At 43.4% G+C, this 19,788-nt stretch overlaps 2 protein-coding genes across 3 annotated transcripts; one reads left to right on the top strand and one right to left on the bottom strand.

The window, feature by feature from the left end:
- Positions 1–390: 390 nt before the first annotated feature.
- On the bottom strand, positions 391–6,808 carry LOC136753707 (C-type lectin domain family 4 member E). Of its 2 annotated transcripts, XM_066710039.1 has the most exons (6): positions 6,690–6,808; positions 5,980–6,096; positions 5,288–5,362; positions 3,868–4,028; positions 1,894–2,012; positions 391–1,062 (listed from the first exon to the last, which is right to left on the bottom strand). In XM_066710039.1, exons 1-6 carry the CDS (start codon positions 6,739–6,741, stop codon positions 879–881), a joined length of 708 nt encoding a protein of 235 aa, XP_066566136.1. In that variant the 5' UTR covers positions 6,742–6,808; the 3' UTR covers positions 391–878. The 2 variants fall into 2 exon arrangements, with proteins under 2 accessions (XP_066566136.1, XP_066566137.1); XM_066710040.1 differs by lacking the exon at positions 391–1,062 and having other exon boundaries at positions 1,105–2,012.
- A 4,461-nt stretch (positions 6,809–11,269) lies between these two features.
- Positions 11,270–19,172, top strand: atp6ap1a (ATPase H+ transporting accessory protein 1a). Its single transcript, XM_066710017.1, has 10 exons — positions 11,270–11,415; positions 12,541–12,667; positions 13,572–13,646; positions 13,756–13,949; positions 14,173–14,213; positions 14,710–14,795; positions 14,887–15,146; positions 15,339–15,389; positions 15,701–15,941; positions 16,076–19,172. The coding sequence occupies exons 1-10, from the start codon at positions 11,297–11,299 to the stop codon at positions 16,283–16,285; spliced, it is 1,404 nt and encodes a 467-aa protein (XP_066566114.1). The 5' UTR covers positions 11,270–11,296; the 3' UTR covers positions 16,286–19,172.
- Positions 19,173–19,788: the final 616 nt, after the last annotated feature.

Genomic DNA, 19,788 nt, shown 5'->3' on the forward strand with positions numbered 1-19,788 from the left:
TCGGCCCACAACTGAATATTATCGAAATCCCTTTGAATAGCCTGTGCTGCCAAGATTGTATCTGCTGAGCCACCTATTTTAGTGTCATCTGCAAATTTGACAAGTTTGCTAACTATCCCAGAGTCCAGATCATTAATATAGATTAGAAAAAGCACAGGCCCTAGTACTGATCCCTGTGGAACTCCACTAACAACCTCACTTTCTTGAGATACAAATGGTTTCCTTTCAGACTAGGTCCCGTCGACACACTTTTATTATTGTTTTAAATGATGAATGTGATGTGGACCTACAACAGCATTACACCTCTCCTATGATTCATTTGATGAAAAAGTCAAGACCAAAGAACAGAAATCTATAATCTAAGTGGAGGCACAAGAAAGGTCCACAGAATCAAGCAACAGAAACATTTAATGGCATCATTTCATACAGTCATCCAAATTATACTCTTGTAACAATTAATCTTCAGTGAGACATTAACAGATTCAAAGTTGGGTTTCATAAGCATTCTAAATCATTTGAGTGTAGTTTGTGGTGTAACGTATAGTACTATCATTTACAGAGATCAATAAAGATTGGATTGTCTTAGATAGTAAAGTAAGACAGCACAGTAGCTGTTGGCTTCACTGAAAGCTGTATAGAGAGCTGAACAGTCGGCCAAGAGGAGCAGTAATCTGGGGGCTGATTGATCGTCCTCAGTGCCCTGCCTTCCTGTCGCTCTGAGTCTCTTCACATGGGGGTCTAAATAAACTAGTGGCAACACAGCAAACCTGCGCCTCGAAACACTGGATTTCTAAAATACTACTACTGACTGGAGTGACTGTGTGCTTAGGACAGTTTAAGACACTCCTATTAAAAAAATAAACATGTATTGTTTCTTGTTAGTTGGGTTTTTCCAGTGTTTTTGTTTCACAGATTCGTCTCAAAGCGTTGGTGCAAGATTCATCAAACCAGTTATGTAATGGTTCTGTTAATGAGTTCAAACATGCACAGTCCTCCCCTAAAGGATTTTCTCCTGTCCAGTTATCAGGCTCATCTTTACCTATCTTTTTTGTGGCCCAGAATCTGAACAGAGAAGAGAAAGACCAGCTATGAAATAAACCAGCAATCATGACCTCCGCTTATTAATATATTAACAATAAATGAATACATCAAAATCCCTCATGTGGAAACTATTTGCATCAAAACATTCAAAACAAATTAGTTACACTGTGGGAAACGTTGGATTGGCAAAGAAGGATACAAATTACTACTTTCTGACTCTTCTGACATGCTTTTGCTGGTGCACACTGATCCCAGCGGATTATGTACAGCAGTGTGTTCATTATATTTTTAAAAACCTTTTTAGGAGGGAAATTATCCATATCTGTATATGAAGAGTCCAGGGGCAGAAAGATCACAATCTGTTTTGGTTGTTTGAGAAACCATCTGGATCCTTATTGATCTAAGATAGAGATATCATAGGACACTAGCAGGGAGGTGTGGAAGTATTAACTACGCTGTTCTTCTTTTTTATATCTGTGTGAATCTAGTTACAAGTATTTAAACATTTGTGTTAAAAATGTGACATTGATTACATTTTTTAAATATAGATGTTTTTATTAGCACATCAAACAGACTGAAATACAATAATTCCATCTGGGTTTGATTCTGTAGGTGAGCCATACCTGCAGCACTGACCTTTCTGTCCTTGGGGCAAAAGGAAAGATCTGCCCAAAGAACTGTGAATATTTTGGGGATTAAATGAATATGAGAAATGAAAGCTCATATGATAGACACACAGGTTCCAGCACTAACTCAGTGTGAAGACTGGGACACAGACCTTCTGCCTGAGGACTCTTCATATATATCTGTATACAAGCATGCACACTCAAACATATACATGTAAGTTATTACATGAGATCCCCGAGAGGTGTGTTGTCCACCCAGCGCCAGACTCCTTCAGCAGCTGCATCAGTCAGTCCAATCCAGTAATTGTTTCCTGCCACATTGTCAATTTTCCTTTTTAAGAATCTCTGAACAGAAGACCATTTATTTAATCAGTCGATTAATCAATCACTATGTAAGCAAATGCAATGGGTTATGTGTACAAACTTTATTTCTATACAGAAATGTTTCTGAAATAAATAAAATAAATACTAAATAAATAAATAAATAAATAAAATATCAATGACAAATACACCAAAGCAGGAAAATTGAAAAATATCTAGATAATGTATAAATGTGACAGGACAGTTAAATGACCACATGGTGGTATTCAGTGTTGGGGGTAACGCGTTACTAAGTAACACATTACAGTAATGGAATTACTTTTTGTAGTAATGAGTAATGTAACGTGGTATGGAGTAATACTATTACAGTTACTGATTTTTTTTTCTCGTTACTGCATTACATATTGTAACAATATGGCCTTTTCGTTTGCCTTCGTTATTGGAGTTCGTCACTAACGGCAGGAATACTGGAGAGGACAACCGGAGCTGTATTGAGTGCAGTGTTACTGCAGGTTGGACAGACACTCCTCAAGCACGCTGCCTCCCACACTCTCCGTCTGTCCCGCCCACTGAGGAAATACCTCCACTTCTGAAAGCGAAGCTGTGAGCTGGACTTGCAGACAGACAGGGAAAAGATCAGATACATTGTGTGGGAAGATATAATCTCAAGTGCCTTGGGATCACGAATAAATTGGTTTTATTAGCAGCATGGAGTGAAATCCACATACAGAAACAATGACTGCTTACAGTCAGTGGCAATTCTAGAGTGTGTGGGGGCCCTAGGCAAAATAATTAGTGGCGGTGTTTTCTCCGGTGAGACTGGGGGGGGGTTGCTGACGGAGTTTTCCCTTTGGGGCCCCCCCCAGCTCGGGGCCCCAGGCAATTGCCTGGGATGCCTACCCCCTTGCGACGCCTCTGCTTACGGTTAATATCCGAGTGTGTTGGATTTCACAGGACCGGTGCAGTGCCGTGACATATAACCTGAAGGATAATAATCAGATCGGTAGCAGCCGATATTATTAATATTTTATGAATAACAAGTTGAGCCATTTAAAATATATATCTAGTAGCACATATCTTGATGATGATTACAATAATAACAATAATAATAAATAGCAAATATTTATTTTATTGTTGCACATGGAAACGTATTCTTATGGGACGTGCTTGTCTGAATATAATGTTGTCTATACACGTTTAGCTCTTCCTAATATCTCTTGACAAAAACGTGTTTATTACGCTGTTTACAATCATTTAAAGCAGAAAGAATAAAATAGACACACAAGTCCTCTCCATGTCAGGCTGTGTCGCTCGTAGTGTTGTTCTCTGTCTCTGTTTTTAAAACGAAACACAAACCAAACCCACAGTCGCTGCTCCTCCATCAAAGGGATGGACTTCACAGTTGCTTGGTTTTCCTGTGGCGCTTTATTAAAGCAACAAAAGATAACTATGTTTCTGTCATTAATCGACTGCTTGTGTTGGTGTAACTTTGAAATTGTTTATTGAGGTCACGCAATGTTTGGGGTGTAAGGCAAAGTGATCTAAAAGTAAACTACCTACTTTCCCCAGGGAGTAATAAGTAAAGTATTTAGTTACTAAATACTTACTAAGTATTTGAGTAAAGAGCACAATGTAATATATTATTTTACTTGAGTAACAACCCCAACACTGGTCGTATTTGAGAACATAAGAGATCTGCCACAGAATTTTCCTTTGAATTATTCAGAAATACTATGGATGGTTTTGAATAATCCCAGTAAAACAGCTTCCATCTCAACTTGCTCACACTCTTACAGGAGAAGCTGGTGTGCAAATGTCACTGTGGCTGTTAAACTATGTGAGCTGCAGTACTGGAGAAGGAATGCTTTAATTCCCATACCTGCTCCTCCTCAGTGCCTATAATGACCAAGTGTCCCCCCTTTCTGACACAGTCATCACGACTCTCATCCCAGTTCTTTCCATCAGTGGAGAAGAAGTAGCACTTTCCATCGTTGAGCTCCCAGCCCACAGGACAGGGTTTACAGTCTCTGGTATGAAGGTCTGAGAAGTCGGGCGAGAGTGTTGTTACAATAACAGTACAGATAGCAAGGAACTGATTCAGTAAATCCAGTTGTGTTAATTAGGACAGAGATGTCAGCATGTGTGCCAACCAGTCCTGTGTACTTACCTTCCAGTGCCTCTGTTTGAGAAAATAAAGCAAGAACAAGTCTATTACATCTGAAAAGCACTAGAATGACACACAGCTGGTTCTTCTTTCCCTCAATGGTTGCTCTGATCTCTACAGTAAACCCTGGGCAGGAGATGCCCAGTGACAAAGGGGTGAGGTGAAGTCTTTTCATCTTGCAGAGGAGATATTTAACTCACTATATAGAACTAATGATCAGTGGCGTGCCTTGATAGATAAGAAGGCAGCATTCAGAGGATCATCACCTCTCAATAAATAAACAGATATCATTTAAAAGGAGGTAAGACTGGTCAATGATGTGTTCACTGACAAATGCAGTGCATCCCCTTTTATTTGAATGCAAGCACTGAGTTCACTAACGGGCTAATGACCAATCTTGTGCAATTTGTTTTCATCTAACACTTAGTTGAGACACTTTTCTGATAAATTATGTTGATTAAGACTACAGTGTATTTGCCAGATATATGAAATTACAGAAATAACTATATAGAACTAATTACATTTATTAGTCTATATAGATATAAGACAGTACAGTAAGAGCAGGGCTAGGCTTTCAATTATTGTACTTGGGTTCATTTTTTCTCAGAGCAGCGAGGGTCTCAGACAGGTTCCTGTTCTCAGATTCCAGTGCACTGTTTCTCTCCTCTGTTTAAGAACGTGCAGAAAAAACAGGTCAAATACATCTGCACCCCTTCACAATGACACACAACTGGCCCATCTTTCCCCGAACGGCTGTTCTGATGTCTGCTGTTCAACTTGGTTCAACGAGATTCATAGTAATGAAGGGGTTTGAGTGGCAGTGCTTACTGTAAGCCTTATTGTCTTTCAGAAGAGAACTTTAACTGAGCTTGTGTCTATATAGATTTAAATCAGAACTCTAAAAATCACAAGGTTTGGGCTTCATGTGACATTAAACCAAGCTCACCTCGCAGCCTGATATCTGTGGGTTCATACTAGCTTTGAAGTGGTGATGTGTGACGCGCCTCAATGTGTGCCTTGCTAATAGTCTGGGCACACTGCTGCCAACTGTATAGAAATAACTATATAGAAATAACAGTACATTTCTTTGTCAGTACTATAAGAGCAGGGCTAGGGTTTCAATTATTGTACTCACCTTGATATTGTTTCAGAGCAGCGAGTGTCTCAGACAGGTTCCTGTTCTCATCTCTCAGTTCACTGCATCTGTCCTCTGTTGAAAAAGAAGGTACAAGTAGTGAAATACTGAGTTCCTCTGAATGCAGAGAGGGAGTAGCTGTTAACTTCTCTAACTCACATTCAACCAAACTCACAGTCACCCCCTCCCTGAGGATCTAGTAAAGATTACAGTTGAAATAAATAGACACGTCTCCAAAACTGAGATGGAAACAGTCCAGTTATTTCTCACCACTAAAATCCAGTTCCCTCTGAAGCTTTGAAACAACACAAAAACTTTTGTCAATTTTGAATATGATCTCTGCAATGAGATTTATACAGTGTGTGTCAGCTACTGTATCATTCTTCTTAAAAAGACGCTTTCCTGTTTGCAGTTCCCCCAGTAATGTCAGGTTGGTCCTTATGCGATGTTTTCTGTATGTCAGCCTGTAAGTACTGTGACTGTGGCTATGAATTCTTAATTGAGATGTTTAACAGGTTGCCAGGATGTGTGAATGAAAGAGAAAAATCACCAGCAGTTAGTTAACTAGTTGTCTGCAAAAACATGGGAGAGAATTGGAATGAATTCCAGTTTTAATTATTTCCAATGTTGGAAATGTTATTAAGAAGCACATGTTTTGGGACTCTGCTATTTGCTCTTTAAGACATACTCACTGTGGTATTTCAGAAACATCACATAAGTGCCCAGTAGGATACAGAGAACGGCCAGCGAGATCATCTTCACCCGGTACAGATACATCTCGCATCCTTCTCTGGTCTGGGCTGAGGAACCTGAAGATCCACAGAGCACACAGAATGAGATGTGTGTTTTGCTCCATCTGCACCCCCACCCTCCCCCGCTCTCACCGGAGAAAACACCGTCAGAAATTATTTTGCCTAGGGCCCCCAGACACTCTAGAATCGCCACTGCTCATACCAGCATTTTTACTCCTCTTTTAGTTGTCCACATATACCGTAAATAAGTGATGCATAGCATTCTGTATGTCCTGTACATCCTCTTTCGGGGGCAGCAGTCACTTACTGTATCATTCTGCTTAAAAAGACACTTTCCTGTTTGCAGTTCACCCACAACTCACTCTATAATACACCGGTATGTCCCTCCCCCAGTAATATCACGTTGGACCCACCTCACGTGATGTTTTCTTTAAGGAGTTAAACTCTCTCTACAGTGTCCACAAATGATCAATAGTGCAGTGAAAAGCCAAAGCTCACAAATTTCTTCCCCATAAATGGAGATTCACACCACTGACAGTTAACAAATAACTGTATATATTGCTTCTGCCGTACTCTATAAAAAATCACGTCTGTCACGTCAGCGCTCCTACATTCACTGGTCACTGATCTTGTGACCTAAAGCCCCTCACCTGCAGGGCTGTTCCCCTCTGCCGGTTTGTGTGGCATCTCCTCCAGCTCCATCGAGTTCTGAACAGAGCAGCTGAGCTCCCAAGATAGACTGAGACTCTCACAGGACCCTCACCGTAAGTCGGACTCATTTGGCACTAAGAGGAACCAACACAGGAAGCTGATGATGTGCGGTGCCCTATAATTCTCTCAGCCTTCAACGTGCTAATTCTCATCTGTGAAACAACGCCTACAAAATAATCTGTTCACGATCCACTCAGCCTATGTGGTAAACACACCCCTGGTAGAAATGTAGAGCAGTGTAAATCTTTAATATTATAGCATTAAAATATTCAAATTTGAAATTTCATAAGCACTCTAAATAAATTGATCTCAGAGTGTAGTTTGTGGTGTACACAGAGTCTGGGGTAATAATACAAGGACACATAGCTGGCAGAGTCTCTGCAGGCTGTATTCTGTACTGAATGGCCCTCTGAGAGGAGCTGATTGACAGGTCAGTGATCATCCTCCATTCACTGCGCCATCACTCTCAGTCTCTTCATGGGAGAGGGTTTAAATAAACAGATAAAACACAGAGCCTGTGTCTAGTATCATTCGAGTTATAGAAAACTTTATGACTCTATTTATTTATTAGCAGACGCCCTTGTCCAAGGCAACTTACAAAATGTAAGTGCAATACAAAGTGCAAAAATAAAGGGCAGTTCAAGGCATTAAACATTACAATTCCAATTCACATAATACAGTGCAATTCAAACCATAATACATTTTTCAAATTCCAATTTACACAAGTGTATACAATATATGAGGTCATACATCCTGGATTGTAAAAGCCGAGTGCAGACATGATGTTAGGTCACAGTCAAGGGCCAGGGGCCAAGGGAAAGGGAGCATAGGGGAAATCAAAATAATACGAGCACTAGTAATGCTAGGCAAGTAGTATGATAAAACGTTGTATAAGTGCTATCTAACAGGGATTAAAAGGACTAATATTACAAGAACTGTCTGAAAAGATGCGTCTTGAGTAAGCGCCGGAATGAGGTCAAGGACTCTGCGGTTTTGACTTCGGTGGGCAGGTCGTTCCACCATTTAGGGTTCAGGGATGAGAAGGAGCGGCTCTGGAGGAGGGAGAGTGGAGAGGAGGCACAGTTAGTCTTCTGGCACTGGAGGAGCGCAGTGGTCTGGAGGGGATGTATGGAGAGATGAGGGTCTGAAGGTGCATCTCGGTGCCGTGTGGTCCAGACAGCGGTAGGTGAGGGTCAATGTCTTGAACTGAATGCATGCCGCTATCGGGAGCCAGTGCAGGGAGCGGAGCAGTGGAGTAGCGTGTGCGAATCGGGGCAGAGAGACACCAGACGAGCCACAGAGTTCTGGATGAGCCGGAGCAACGGGTAGTGGATGCAGGCAGGCCGGCCAGGAGGGAGTTGCAGTAGTCCAGGCGGGAGAGGACCAGTGACTGGACGAGTAGCTGAGTCGAGTAGTCGGTGAGGAAGGGTCGGATTTGGCATATGTTGCTCAGGAAGAATCTACAGGTGCGCGTCAGCGTGGTGATGTGCTGGGTGTAGGAGAGCGCAGGATTGAGGGTTTCCCACTGCTCTGGTCCCACAGATTAGGTTCAGTTGTCGCATACAAGAGGCATCAGACCATTGTCTGTACTTCCACAGTCCTCCCCAGGAGGATTTGTCAGTTTCTGGTCTCCTCTCCAGTCATCAGGTTCACGTTGAGCCCAGATTCTGAACAGAGCAGTAATATGTTCAGTCTATGTATAAATCTGCAGTGGATAGATATGTAACAACATTAAATATGATTAATATTAATATCAACAATACTTTTCTGAGTATAATGTATAGCTGCAGTTGCAGGTTCACTCTGATCTCTGAGTGCTCTGTTCTTCAGTGTGTTCATTCCACTTATTTATACACTTTTATAGCCAGATTAACCATATTGTCACAGTGTCTTCCCACAATTCCCATGTACAGCACCTGAGGTCATCATCGCCTGCATTATAAAACCCTGGCTCATTCACATTCCTCAACACCATGTGCACTTGCTCATCCTCTGCTCCCATTCAACAGGCACTCCCCATCACGGCTCTCTGCTCCCCTCTGCTCCACATATAAACCCCTCTGTGACTCCCTATCATTGCTAAGTCTTGTCAACCTTCCAGTTACACTTCTAAGCATTCGCCTGTACCATTGTGATACCTTACCATCGAACTCGCCTGTACTTTTGACCACTGACTCCTGGATTTTCCCTACTATTCTGTTCGCCTGATCTCTGACCTCCTGCTTGCTTTAACAACCACGTCTTCTGGATTCTCCTGGAAACTATTGTTTGCCAGCATTGACCCCAGCCCATCTCTGACTATCCCTCTCTCCACACCTGGGTTCCTCTCCACTGCAGTGCCTCGTTACACAACAATGTATCTGAAGAGAGAGGAGTCCAGGGACCAAATTAGTTTCTCTGGATTTTTTTGAGAAACCGTCTGATTCGATACAATCTTAAATGTTAACTGCTGGAAAACAGAACAATTATCTTTATTTGAATATTTATTATTTCTAAATGTGTGAACACACAGAGTGGAAACTATTTTGATACCTAGAGAGAGTAACAATTATGAAGAATACATACTTGCTATGTTTACAGGTCATCTAAAGAGTATTTCTTTAAATAAATAATTTGAGACAATTGAGAATGAATTGATGATATGCATTGACTAACTAATAAATTATTGTTTTCTGGCTTTGTCATAGAGTTATGGAGGATATGCCCAAATTAAAGTAAATAAATGAATAAATAGGACAATCAAATTATGAATAAAGATATATAGAAATAAATACACACATCTCAGGACATTTATTTATGCATTTATTATTAATTTTGGCATTTAATATTCTCACGCAGTTCTGTAATTCTGAATTATTCACGTGTGACACAAACCTGCAAAAGATACTAATCGACAGGTCTCTTGACATGTGCATCAGAGACACTCAAGATAAGCCATCCTTTCAACTTGCGACATCATTTTCATATGCAAGAGCTTGACAGTGAAACTGAGAAACTCTACACAAAGGGATCTCAGCATTTCCAGGTGCATCAGTCTCTTCTCCAGCAGCTTTTGGTCTGGGGTTAGTATTGAAGTGAAAGAGTGTAAAATAAGAAGTAAGCCTTTTTCTATTTCTAATTTATTTTTATGTAAAGAAGAAATTACACAGGAAGTCAAACCAAAAATGGGAACCAATCAATTGGTTAGCATTTCTTTCAGTCAAGGAGAAATGTTAATTGATCTCAGCTTTCTTTGTAACAAGTCAATGTAAATGTACAGTTGCTACACAGATTTCTGTTCTTCTTTTCTTCTTCTTCTTCTTATTATTACTTGATTTCTTAGCAGATACCCTTATCCAGGGTGACATACAATTGTTACAAGAGATCACATTATTTTTTTATATTTACCCATTTATACAGCTGGGCATTTACTGGAGCAATCTAGGTAAAGTCCCTTGCTCAGGGGTACAACAGCCAATCCCACCTGGGATTGAACCCATGGCCCTGTGCTCCAGAATCCAGAGTCCTAACCGACTGTTAGCAAAGAAAATGCTCATGTGAGCATTAAACTATATTAGACTTCTTTGATTTCTCCCTCCTCAGTTTTTTCATTTAATGTCTCAACTCATTGAGATTGACCATTCCATGCAAATAGAACTGGCACATCAAGATTATCTTCATTTTCAGTATACTGTAATTAGCCGAAGGGATGTTTTCTCTATTCACCCAATTGTGTACATTTGTGCAGCTTGATTGATACCATACCTACAAGTTTAATGTTAATGTACAGTTTTGCAGTGTATTTGCCTTTCAAGTACACCAGGTGGGCGTGACTCATTTGCATTTATTTGGCAAACCCCAGATTTAACATTTAGATTTATAATTAACATTTAGATTTAGAATATATGCATAAAATACTTAGATTTAAGATAAACATTTATTTTCTGAGTCAGAGATTTAAGATTTAAGTTCAATATTTATTTTCAAAACTCAGATTTAGGATTTAGTGAAATATGTGGTCAAACAGCAAATATGTATTTTTCAAAATGGAGATTTAGCATTGATTGTAGTATTTATTTTACAAATTGAAATGTTTAGAAATGTGGAAAAAAGGGTTTATTTCTTAAATCTAGAAGAAAAATCACGAGATTTAAGTGAAATCTGAAAAAAGAGGTGAACAAATGATTTTTCATTTGTGTATACTTGGGTCAAAACAGAATAGTATATGTTTTTAATGTTTTATGCTATACTAACAGTATAAAACAATGTTGACTATTTTGACCCAGTAGGACTGCAATTGCTCCGTTTTGCCTCACCTGGAGAAACACCCTTCTTAGTATGGAACCTGTGGCGATGTATTGACAAGTGGACTTGCCAATCCCGTGTCGAGAGGCAGTCCCGTGCACCAATCACAGCGTTCAGGAGGCGTATTTTCAGGCCAATCCCGTGTGGAGACGCAGTCCCGAGCACCAATCACAGAGCTCGGGGGGCGGGCTCCCGGGTCCTGGCTGTCTCACATGACAGTCAGCCGGTGAGACAGACGTCACGGCTTCAGAAACGACGCAAGATGGCGGACACGGCGGCCCCGCAGCGCAGCAGGATGGTGTTAATGTGCGTTTTATTCGCCCTTCTCGCCGTGGGAATCTGCGACGAGCAGGTGCCCGTGGTCATATGGTCCAGCGAAGGGTAAGGGTCTCATTTCAAAATATAAATACTTTGTTTTGGTCGAAATTTTTCAAAAACTGCCCACTGCTGCACGGAAACCTGCAGGGACATCTCGGCGTATTTTGAGTTAATTGTCACTGAAATCCAACATGAAAATGAACTGAGAAGCCGTATTGTTGCAGTTCATGAATATATGTGTGTCTGCTGTTACTTGTTAAATTACTGGCAATGTTAGTAAAGCCAAAATACGTTTAATGGCAGCATGACCCTTGACAGGAGATTCAGTGCTATGCCCGTATGCACTCAAATATATTATTAAATTATTATATCTCCCAGCAAGTAAGCTGTAGCTGAAAAGCAGGGTGTGCACTATAAATGACTGTACATGACATAATTGCAGAATTACAGTGATGCAGATTACAGTTGGTGTCGGTGGATTAGGGACGGTGTATTTCTATATCTGTGTTTATGGATTCACAGCTTACTGTCCTGCAGTTTCCTTATTGACAGTAATAACGCATTGTTGTTGTGTGTAATCGTATTGACCTGCCGAATTGAGCACGGAATGAGGGAAGGTTAACTGAGTTTATGAAATATACACACAACAATCTGATTTATCTTCAATTCAGTATGTATTTAAAAAAAGAAAATCCTGCAGGATACAGCTGTATAGGCATTGAGATTCGTGTCTATAGTATGTCTGCCGGGGCAGCAACTTGTATGCTTGTGGTCTGATCTGCAGTGGTATGTAGTGAAGCACAAAAGCATGGATTCATCTACAACAGGGGTTAAAATAAGGTCCTTAAAGCAGGGCAGTTTGATCTGTCTGTGGTTTTATGAGCCTTCGAACAGGCCAGTTGTGCAATAAGTGTAAACCAGTATTTCCTTGCACTGACATTCATGTTGAAGAGTTTCTCAGAATAAAGTCGCAGGCACAAAATAAGACCTGCCAATCGCTGGTATAGAGATATAAAATAGGAGACATTTCCATCTCCTAAGGACAATTCATTATCAGAACTGGCCTTTTTATTGGTTTATGATTGTTGTTATTGTTTGCTGGGTGATGAGTACAATGCAGGAACCCTAATTGAGATGATCTGCATTTGCAGTTGCTATTCCTCATGCCCGTTGTTTTTGCGCTTGCAGGACACCATTGCAATCCCAGACTCCCCCAGTAGCGGGTCACATCGTTTCCAGCTCCCAGCTCGTCTCCTACCTGCAGTCGGCTCTCGGCACGGGCCCCCACAATGTGCTGCTGTTCCTGCAGGACAAGGTGAGACGCGTATTGTGGGTGATGGGTGGCCACCCGCTCTGCCGGGTCACACAGTGGTCAGTACACTTCTCAAAGCCGAGTAACGTAAGGAGAGGTACAATGGAAAGCAGACTTTCTCATATACACTTTTTTTTCTTGAAGGATCAGGCCATCTGCTTCAACACTGTGGTTTAGGGGTGGGTGGCAGACTCGGATAACCCGGATAACAATTTGTGGGCTTTTCAAAGCATCAGCACTTGCATAGGCCTTCTGCACTGGCTTTCATTCAGAATAAGGAACTGTTTTCCTGCCGCGTTCATGTAGTAATATCTGAATCACCGCTGTTGCTTCAGCTACGGTGTATTCTGAGCTGAAGAGATGTCGAAAAGAGGAATCTGACTGAAGTCCACGTGACGTTGGGAGTTTCTTCACTGTGGTGTGACCGGGCTCCCAGGAGGAACTGGCTCGTTCCAGAGAGAGGCCTCTGTAATCTTCCCTCACTTCCTCTGTCTTTCTCTTATACAATCCTGTGATCTCTGTCCATACTGCCAAAGTACCAACTGCTACCAAAATCAGAGCAGCTCGGTTAAACCAGCATAATGATTGCTTAATATATTTCAGCTTTTACTGCCAAACTAAGGACTGGAAATGACTAACTTACTGTACCAGCTTCAGAAAGAAGGAACAAGTGGCATGAGGGCATTTTATAATTGCATTTGCCATGGAGAATTTTTTTTTTTTTTTAACTAATGAGGTTGTGTGACGCTAATTTGTTTCCCCCTGTATGTCTCTCGAGTGAAGATGCAAAAAGGTTCCCAACCTCGTCAGAACAGCTGCTATGAAAGCGACCCTGGAGAATCTAACTCGGGTTGTGGGATTTAGAAAACTGTCTTTTCCTGAACCCTTTCTCCTCTCTGCTCTTCAGCTCAGCGTAGATGACTTCACCATGTATGGAGGCGTCTTCGGGAACAAGCAGGACAACGCTTTCACCAACCTGGAGGTAAGGCACGGCGCGTGAGCCGCCCGTGTGCTCAAAGCAGCGTTCGTCCCTCTGCACAATCCCCGTCTCTCTCCTCTCTGATCTCTGTTCCTTTCCTTTCTTGGCCCAGTCTGCGCTGCAGTCGGCCCCCTCCTCCCTGGTGCTGCCCTCTGTGGACTGGCAGGCCTCCAGCGCCGTGCCAGCCCTGCTGCAGGAGAAGCTGGGCATCAGCCCCCTGTACCTGGACCCTGGCACCCTCAGCCAGCTGCGGCTCAACGACTCCCTCACCTCCCTGCTGGTCATCCGCCTGCCCTACAGCACGGGGTGAGTGCTGTCTTCTGTAGAGGTCTTTATATATGACACTGGCAATGTGGTGTCGCCGCGATACCAGAATTGAGACATCGGTAGCGATACTAGGATTAGTATTGCGATTCTCGATGCGGAAACGATACTGTGACCGCCCTGGTTTAAACCACAGAGCCTAAAAACAGTGTCCTCCTCCCTGCCTGTTATTAATAATCAATGATCAATGTTCGCTTCCTTCCAGCACCCACCTGATGTCACCGAGGGAAGTTCTTAGCGGCAATGGTGAGTGGAAAAATTATTATTATTATTATTATTATTTTTTTTTATTGCTTCCGATTTCCCCCCCCCCGGCTCAGTTTCTGATTCAGACTCCAGTTAGCGCTCGAGTCCCGTTAATCGGTTGGGATGTGAGTTGATTAGGAAAGAGTCCCGAGAAGTCCGGAGCATGTGGGTCCCTCAGTGGGACAGAAATAACGCTGATTCATGTTAAATGTCTGGCTTTCTGAGTCATGTATGAGTGTGGAGCAGCTGACATTGAAATGTCATCTGGATTAAAAAAAAAAAAAAAAAAACTTTGTTCCATTCCATTGTGGCACTAAGATATCGGCACGAATTGGAACGAGAGATCGACGTATCTAGGTCCTGGTTTGTAATCAGTTACTTCTGTATGGTAGTAGTAGCAGTAGTAGCAGTAGTAGTAGTGTCGAGAGAGAGCGGTGAGTATGGGAGAGGGTGTCTGGGACGAAGCCGCTGACGTTACCCTCTCCGCTGTTCGCAGACGAAGTGATCGGTCAGGTGTTGAACATCATGAAGACGCAGGCCGTGCAGTACACTGCCGTCTACACTGCCCTCAGGGCTTCACGGGTAAGACCTCCTACCAGGCTGCCAAACGCTCTTCCTGGAGGACGTCGCGCCCACCTGGCTGTTGACCACTCCTCTGTGTGTTGTGTTCCAGGTGATCCGAGAGGTGTCCCTGGCCGTGGAGTCTCTGGGCCGCTCCCTGCTGCAGGCCGCCCCCAGTCCCCAGGTGACATACCCCCCGGTGATGTACAACACCTCCTCCGGGCCCTGCATCCTCTTCTGGGCCCAGAACATGACCATGAGCCAACTGATTGGCACCAACCAGTGGGTGCGCGTGGACCTCGGACCCATGACCTTCGGCTCCTCTGCCAACGTCACCCTCGCAGACTCCTTCTGCAACCGCACGAACGCCAGGTGAGCCCCGGGGGCCCGGCCGGCTGCCTCCCCCTGCAGCTCCCTCCCCGCTGTCTCACTCAAATTCATGTTCAAGACTTTATAAAGTGACCCTGGTGTTAAAGGACAGCATGTGTGCGTGTCACTTGTGGTCTCCTCTTGGCAAGCTGTGTATAAGTACTTGTGTTAATTGTCCTTTTCTTTGTCTTTTAGGTTAACCCTTAATTATGGAAATATTCAGAGTTACCAGAACTTCAAAGTGATGTAAGAAACAAGATCATCTTTATTTTATATGCTCTTTTTTAATAATGAAGTTAAACATTATTGCAGACCAGAAACCTGGGATGATGTTTAGAAACCTTGTTTTGCGTGACCACGGTGTACCTGTGATTGATTTGAGTGCTTCCATGAAGGGCATACGTGTTCATTAGGATAATGATAAGAAAAACACAATTTACATTTGGAAACTGGGTAAGGGCATCTACTAAGAAGTGACAATAATGAAATGGGACGGGTTTAGTTTAAGTCCATATACAGCTGATCACGTGATCCTCATTGCAACGTTTCTTCCCCAGTTTCTCGATGAGCAACAATTTCTACCCGGTGTCGGCTCGGGAGTGGTTCACACTGGACACCATGCAGATCCAGTACAGCGGCAACCAGGTGGCCACCTTCAACGCCAGTGGGAACATCTACGCCCCCCAGAACTACTCCTTCCACTGCCAGTCTGTCACCAGTTTCAGCTACCCGCTGCTGGTGCCCAAGACTGCAAACGACCTTGCCGTCCAGTGGGCCGTGTCCTTCGCCGAGTTCCAGGTACCAGCCAGCTCCCGCACAGCGCCCCACACAGACGCACACAGACGCGCTACAGCAGGTGTGGCCGTCTCTGTAGGCCTACTGTTTGTTAGTATTGCTGAACCTGTTGTGTGTGTGTGTGTGTGTGTCTGCAGATCCAGGGCTTCAACGTGACGGGGCCCAGCTTCTCCTATGCCAGCGACTGCGCCGGCTTCTTCTCCCCCGGCATCTGGATGGGTCTGGTCACCAGCCTGCTGATGCTCCTAATCCTCACCTACGGCCTCCACATGATCATGCAGCTGAAGACCATGGACCGCTTCGATGACCCCAAGGGCCCCAGTATCTCTGTCCCCCAGAACGAGTAACCCCTCCCTCCCCAGCTCCCCTCCCTCCCCCTCCCCAGTCCTTTTCCTCACGCCTCCAGGCTGCCCTGTCCGTGACGTCTCCCAGTTCCCCTCTCGCCAGGCTTTGAAACAGCCCTCCTTCCCTTCCGGGGAGATCTGAATCTTTTCGTCCAACTGAGCTTCATTTGCTTTTGCCCAGAGGGCGGCGATCCAAGCCGAAGGAGATGTTCTTCTCGTTTCCCCACTAGATTTTCACTTATTCAGTTGGCTTGGGTCTTCTCCTTGTCTTTTAGACCTCTGCTCAATGGAGATGATTTCCCCGGCAGTTGGGAAGGGAGGGCTTGGAGATGTCAGATACAGGTGGTCCTGCAGCCCAGACGCTGTCTCGCGTGTCACGGCCGTAATAATGGAGGAGTCGCAGCAAGGGGGTTTTGAACTGCGTCAAACAATATCCCTGTATCTTCAACCTGGGGGGTTCCTTTATATGGGAGATTTCATTCCAGGAGGAGTAACACACACACACACACACACACATTATCTGCCCCCTCTTGCCGTTGGTGTGGTATTATTTAATGTGATCAATCCTACGTTCTCTCCACCCCCCCTTTATATACACTGGATCCCAGAATGACTTGAAAGACAATACATAAATCTCCCCCTCCTGCACATTTGGCTTAATACGCTGAGCCGTGCGTTCTTGTTCAGGTGATATTGACATCTCGTGCAACATGAATCTGTGCACTAGATGGAGCAGTTTAGGGTTTGCTCTCCTGGGGTGTCATTTCGGTGTGAATCCCTAGGGGGTGCCCAAGACTTTCGGCTGAAATGATCCCCCCTTGCTGTCGCTCACAAATTAATTAGATGATGACTTACTTGCCCTTCTGAAGTCTTTCACGCTTCACGACTACTGAACGCCCATTTTGTGTGTCCCACTGGTACCGAGTCATTCCACGCAATTTGTTGTTCGTTAGATGTATTATGTGACGAAGGCTTCAGAACCATTCCCCTGGCATGTTCACACCATTCCCAGTGAGATCGATCCCCGCTCTTCCCACCTGGCGTAGCGCCTCGTTGGTTGACCGTTGGAGTTGCACTGGCCTCTCTCGGTTGAGTGGCAGTAGCTTGACCGCAGTAGCCAACGTGTCAGTCGAAAAGAAGCAGAACAGAACTTTTTGTTTAGTTTTTCTTTTTTGGGGGGGTGGTTATTAAAAGATTAGATAAAAGCTGTGCCAGTGTGTATGTATGTATATAAAGATATATAAGAACACAGTGTTGCAAAAACTTGATGTCAGTGTCTGTGCTTTTGAGCAACGCCCTGTGTCGGCCAGTGACTCAATCTGCCGTGTCATGTGAACGCCTTTATGTATTGCATCGGCATGAACTGACAGACCCCCAGTGCAGACCCCCTTAGCAGCCTCAATGTGAAATAAACATCCACTTTCTGTCCCCAGTACACCCAAATACAGTGTCTGGCAAAACCACAAGCCTGGCTCTGAAACCTGGAGAGTTCAGCTGTGTGGTGCAGTGAGGAAACATTAAATCACAGAGAAAAATAATTATTTTCATGTTCATCTCAGTTTCTAGGACTGCTGTGTGTTAAGGTGTTCTACAGGGCAGATGTTTGGGCCGAGAGCCTGGACGCTATCCTAAGTAGTGGTTTAAAAATAATCAATAACTTTATCTGTATATATGAGGAAATGCAAATTTGACGTACAGACGTGTGTGATGTATCTTCTATTTATTTGTGAGGTTCCTGTGTCCTTGCAGAATGTTTTTTTTGTGTGTTTTGTCTCCAGTGAATTCTCCTGTGAATTGAATTTCCACTTTTGTGTTAGGTTTAAGAAAAGCCTTTCCAGATCTAAAAAGATAAATGAATCCATGCTGCAGTAAATTGCGTATTCCTTCACATTTGACATTCCTCCGCCGTGTCTCGTACTTGTTAACCATGCGAGCCCCTTCTACGTACCTTTTGATTTAATGATATTGTTTGTTTACCCGGTTTCAGAAATTCCACTATTTTCTATAGTGGTTAACACTAATTATACCTGAGAAGTAATTATTATTTCCCCCCATAGGTCTACTGTAAAGAGATCTTACTTATTTGACTTATTTACCTATCTGACACTAGGATCTTATACAATTAAGGCAAGTGGGTTAATGTTCTTTGCTATTTCACCAGGATCGTTTGATCTGTGAAGGATTAGTTAGTGTTATGTCACTTAGTCATTAGGAACATGCCACCCAGAAAGAGATCAAAAATGTATATGACTCGATGTTTAAGCGCTGACTTTGGGACATAAAATGTGTGATTTGGGTTCATGTTCAGCAGCAACCTAGTGAATGTGTACAATGTAAAATGCAGAAGAACAGACTGCAGTAATGGTCTGGTGTCCCTTTTAAACCGATCATTAGTGTAGTGTCCGTGTGTCTACGGTTAAAACGAGCCGATTCTATGTGGTTAAACCATAAATTAAATGTGTATGTTTTATGGTTAATTAATCATTATTAACAGTCAATGAGAAGCATTTTAATGGCAAATTTGTAGTTCCATGTTTTTCTCTTGTCTGTAGTAAATAAACCTTAATTTGCCAACTGCTTTGCTTTAGATGGTACAGGTCTTCCTTCACGGATAGGATTCCATTTTTCGTTTTTTTTTTTTTTTTTTTAATGCCAATTCTATACGGAACCGAGTCTGGTTCAGCCGTACGGAGGGACCATTTCTTGAGCTTCCCTAAATTATGCGGTCACCTGCAAATGAGAAGGAAAGGCTATTCAAGCAAAGCATTCATCACATTGTTAGTCTGGTAATGGCTCTGGTTTTAATGGGGCTCCTTGCCACTGAAATTGTGTGTTTAAAAAAAATAAATGTGGGGGGGAAAAAAGAGATTGAATAAAATGTCAACTCAAAGTCCCTGAGTCTGTTCTCTCTGTGTGCCGTCTCTTTCCAATATACACCCCCTAGGACTCCTGTCACCGACTAGCCCAGGTCTCCCACTCCAGCCCTGCATAGCCCGAATCCCCCAGAGTGCATAGGGTAACTTGTCAACAACCTGGGGAACTTCTTGTTCCAATGAAGCACATTGGTTGGACTGACTGAACCACCAAGCTCAGCTGGAGGGAAACCACAGCTTACTCCAACAGCAGGCTCTGGATGCCATTGCTCCATCCAATAATGACACAAACCCATATCGGCATAGTGTGGTCGATCTTTAGACAAGCCCTCAGCGTTTACCTTTCCTGTAGTGCTTCACAAATCCCACCCTGTGTGACCACAAGACCCAGCCGAGAGGAGTCCAGCCTGGCCCTGCAGAAGAGCCCCATTCCAGCAGGATTTGTAGGGTGCAATTTTTGGCTGTGGTCCGCTTACAAAGAGGGGAAACTCGTAACACTGATCGATGGAGCGGCTGTCTGGGTAAATTTAAGTAATTTAGAGGCCATTTGGCACCTGAAAACCTTTCAGTCCAAAGCCTGGGTTTCCCTCCCCTGAATGTGTGCCCAGGCTTTGAGCCAGTGGTTCTCAACCC

This window comes from Amia ocellicauda, chromosome 7 (genome assembly GCF_036373705.1).
Source record: "Amia ocellicauda isolate fAmiCal2 chromosome 7, fAmiCal2.hap1, whole genome shotgun sequence".
NCBI lineage: Eukaryota > Metazoa > Chordata > Actinopteri > Amiiformes > Amiidae > Amia > Amia ocellicauda.

Coding starts and splice junctions, on each gene's coding strand:
- LOC136753707 (XM_066710039.1), bottom strand. CDS start 6,741: ATGGAGCTGGAGGAGATGCCACACAAACCGGCAGAGGGGAACAGCCCT. Junction 6,097..6,689: donor AGAGGGGAACAGCCCTGCAG/GTGAGGGGCTTT, acceptor GTGGATCTTCAG/GTTCCTCAGCCCAGACCAGA. Junction 2,013..3,867: donor TAGGCACTGAGGAGGAGCAG/GTATGGGAATTA, acceptor TCTTCTGTTCAG/AGATTCTTAAAAAGGAAAAT.
- atp6ap1a (XM_066710017.1), top strand. CDS start 11,297: ATGGCGGACACGGCGGCCCCGCAGCGCAGCAGGATGGTGTTAATGTGC. Junction 13,950..14,172: donor CGCCTGCCCTACAGCACGGG/GTGAGTGCTGTC, acceptor GCTTCCTTCCAG/CACCCACCTGATGTCACCGA. Junction 15,942..16,075: donor TGTCCTTCGCCGAGTTCCAG/GTACCAGCCAGC, acceptor GTGTGTCTGCAG/ATCCAGGGCTTCAACGTGAC.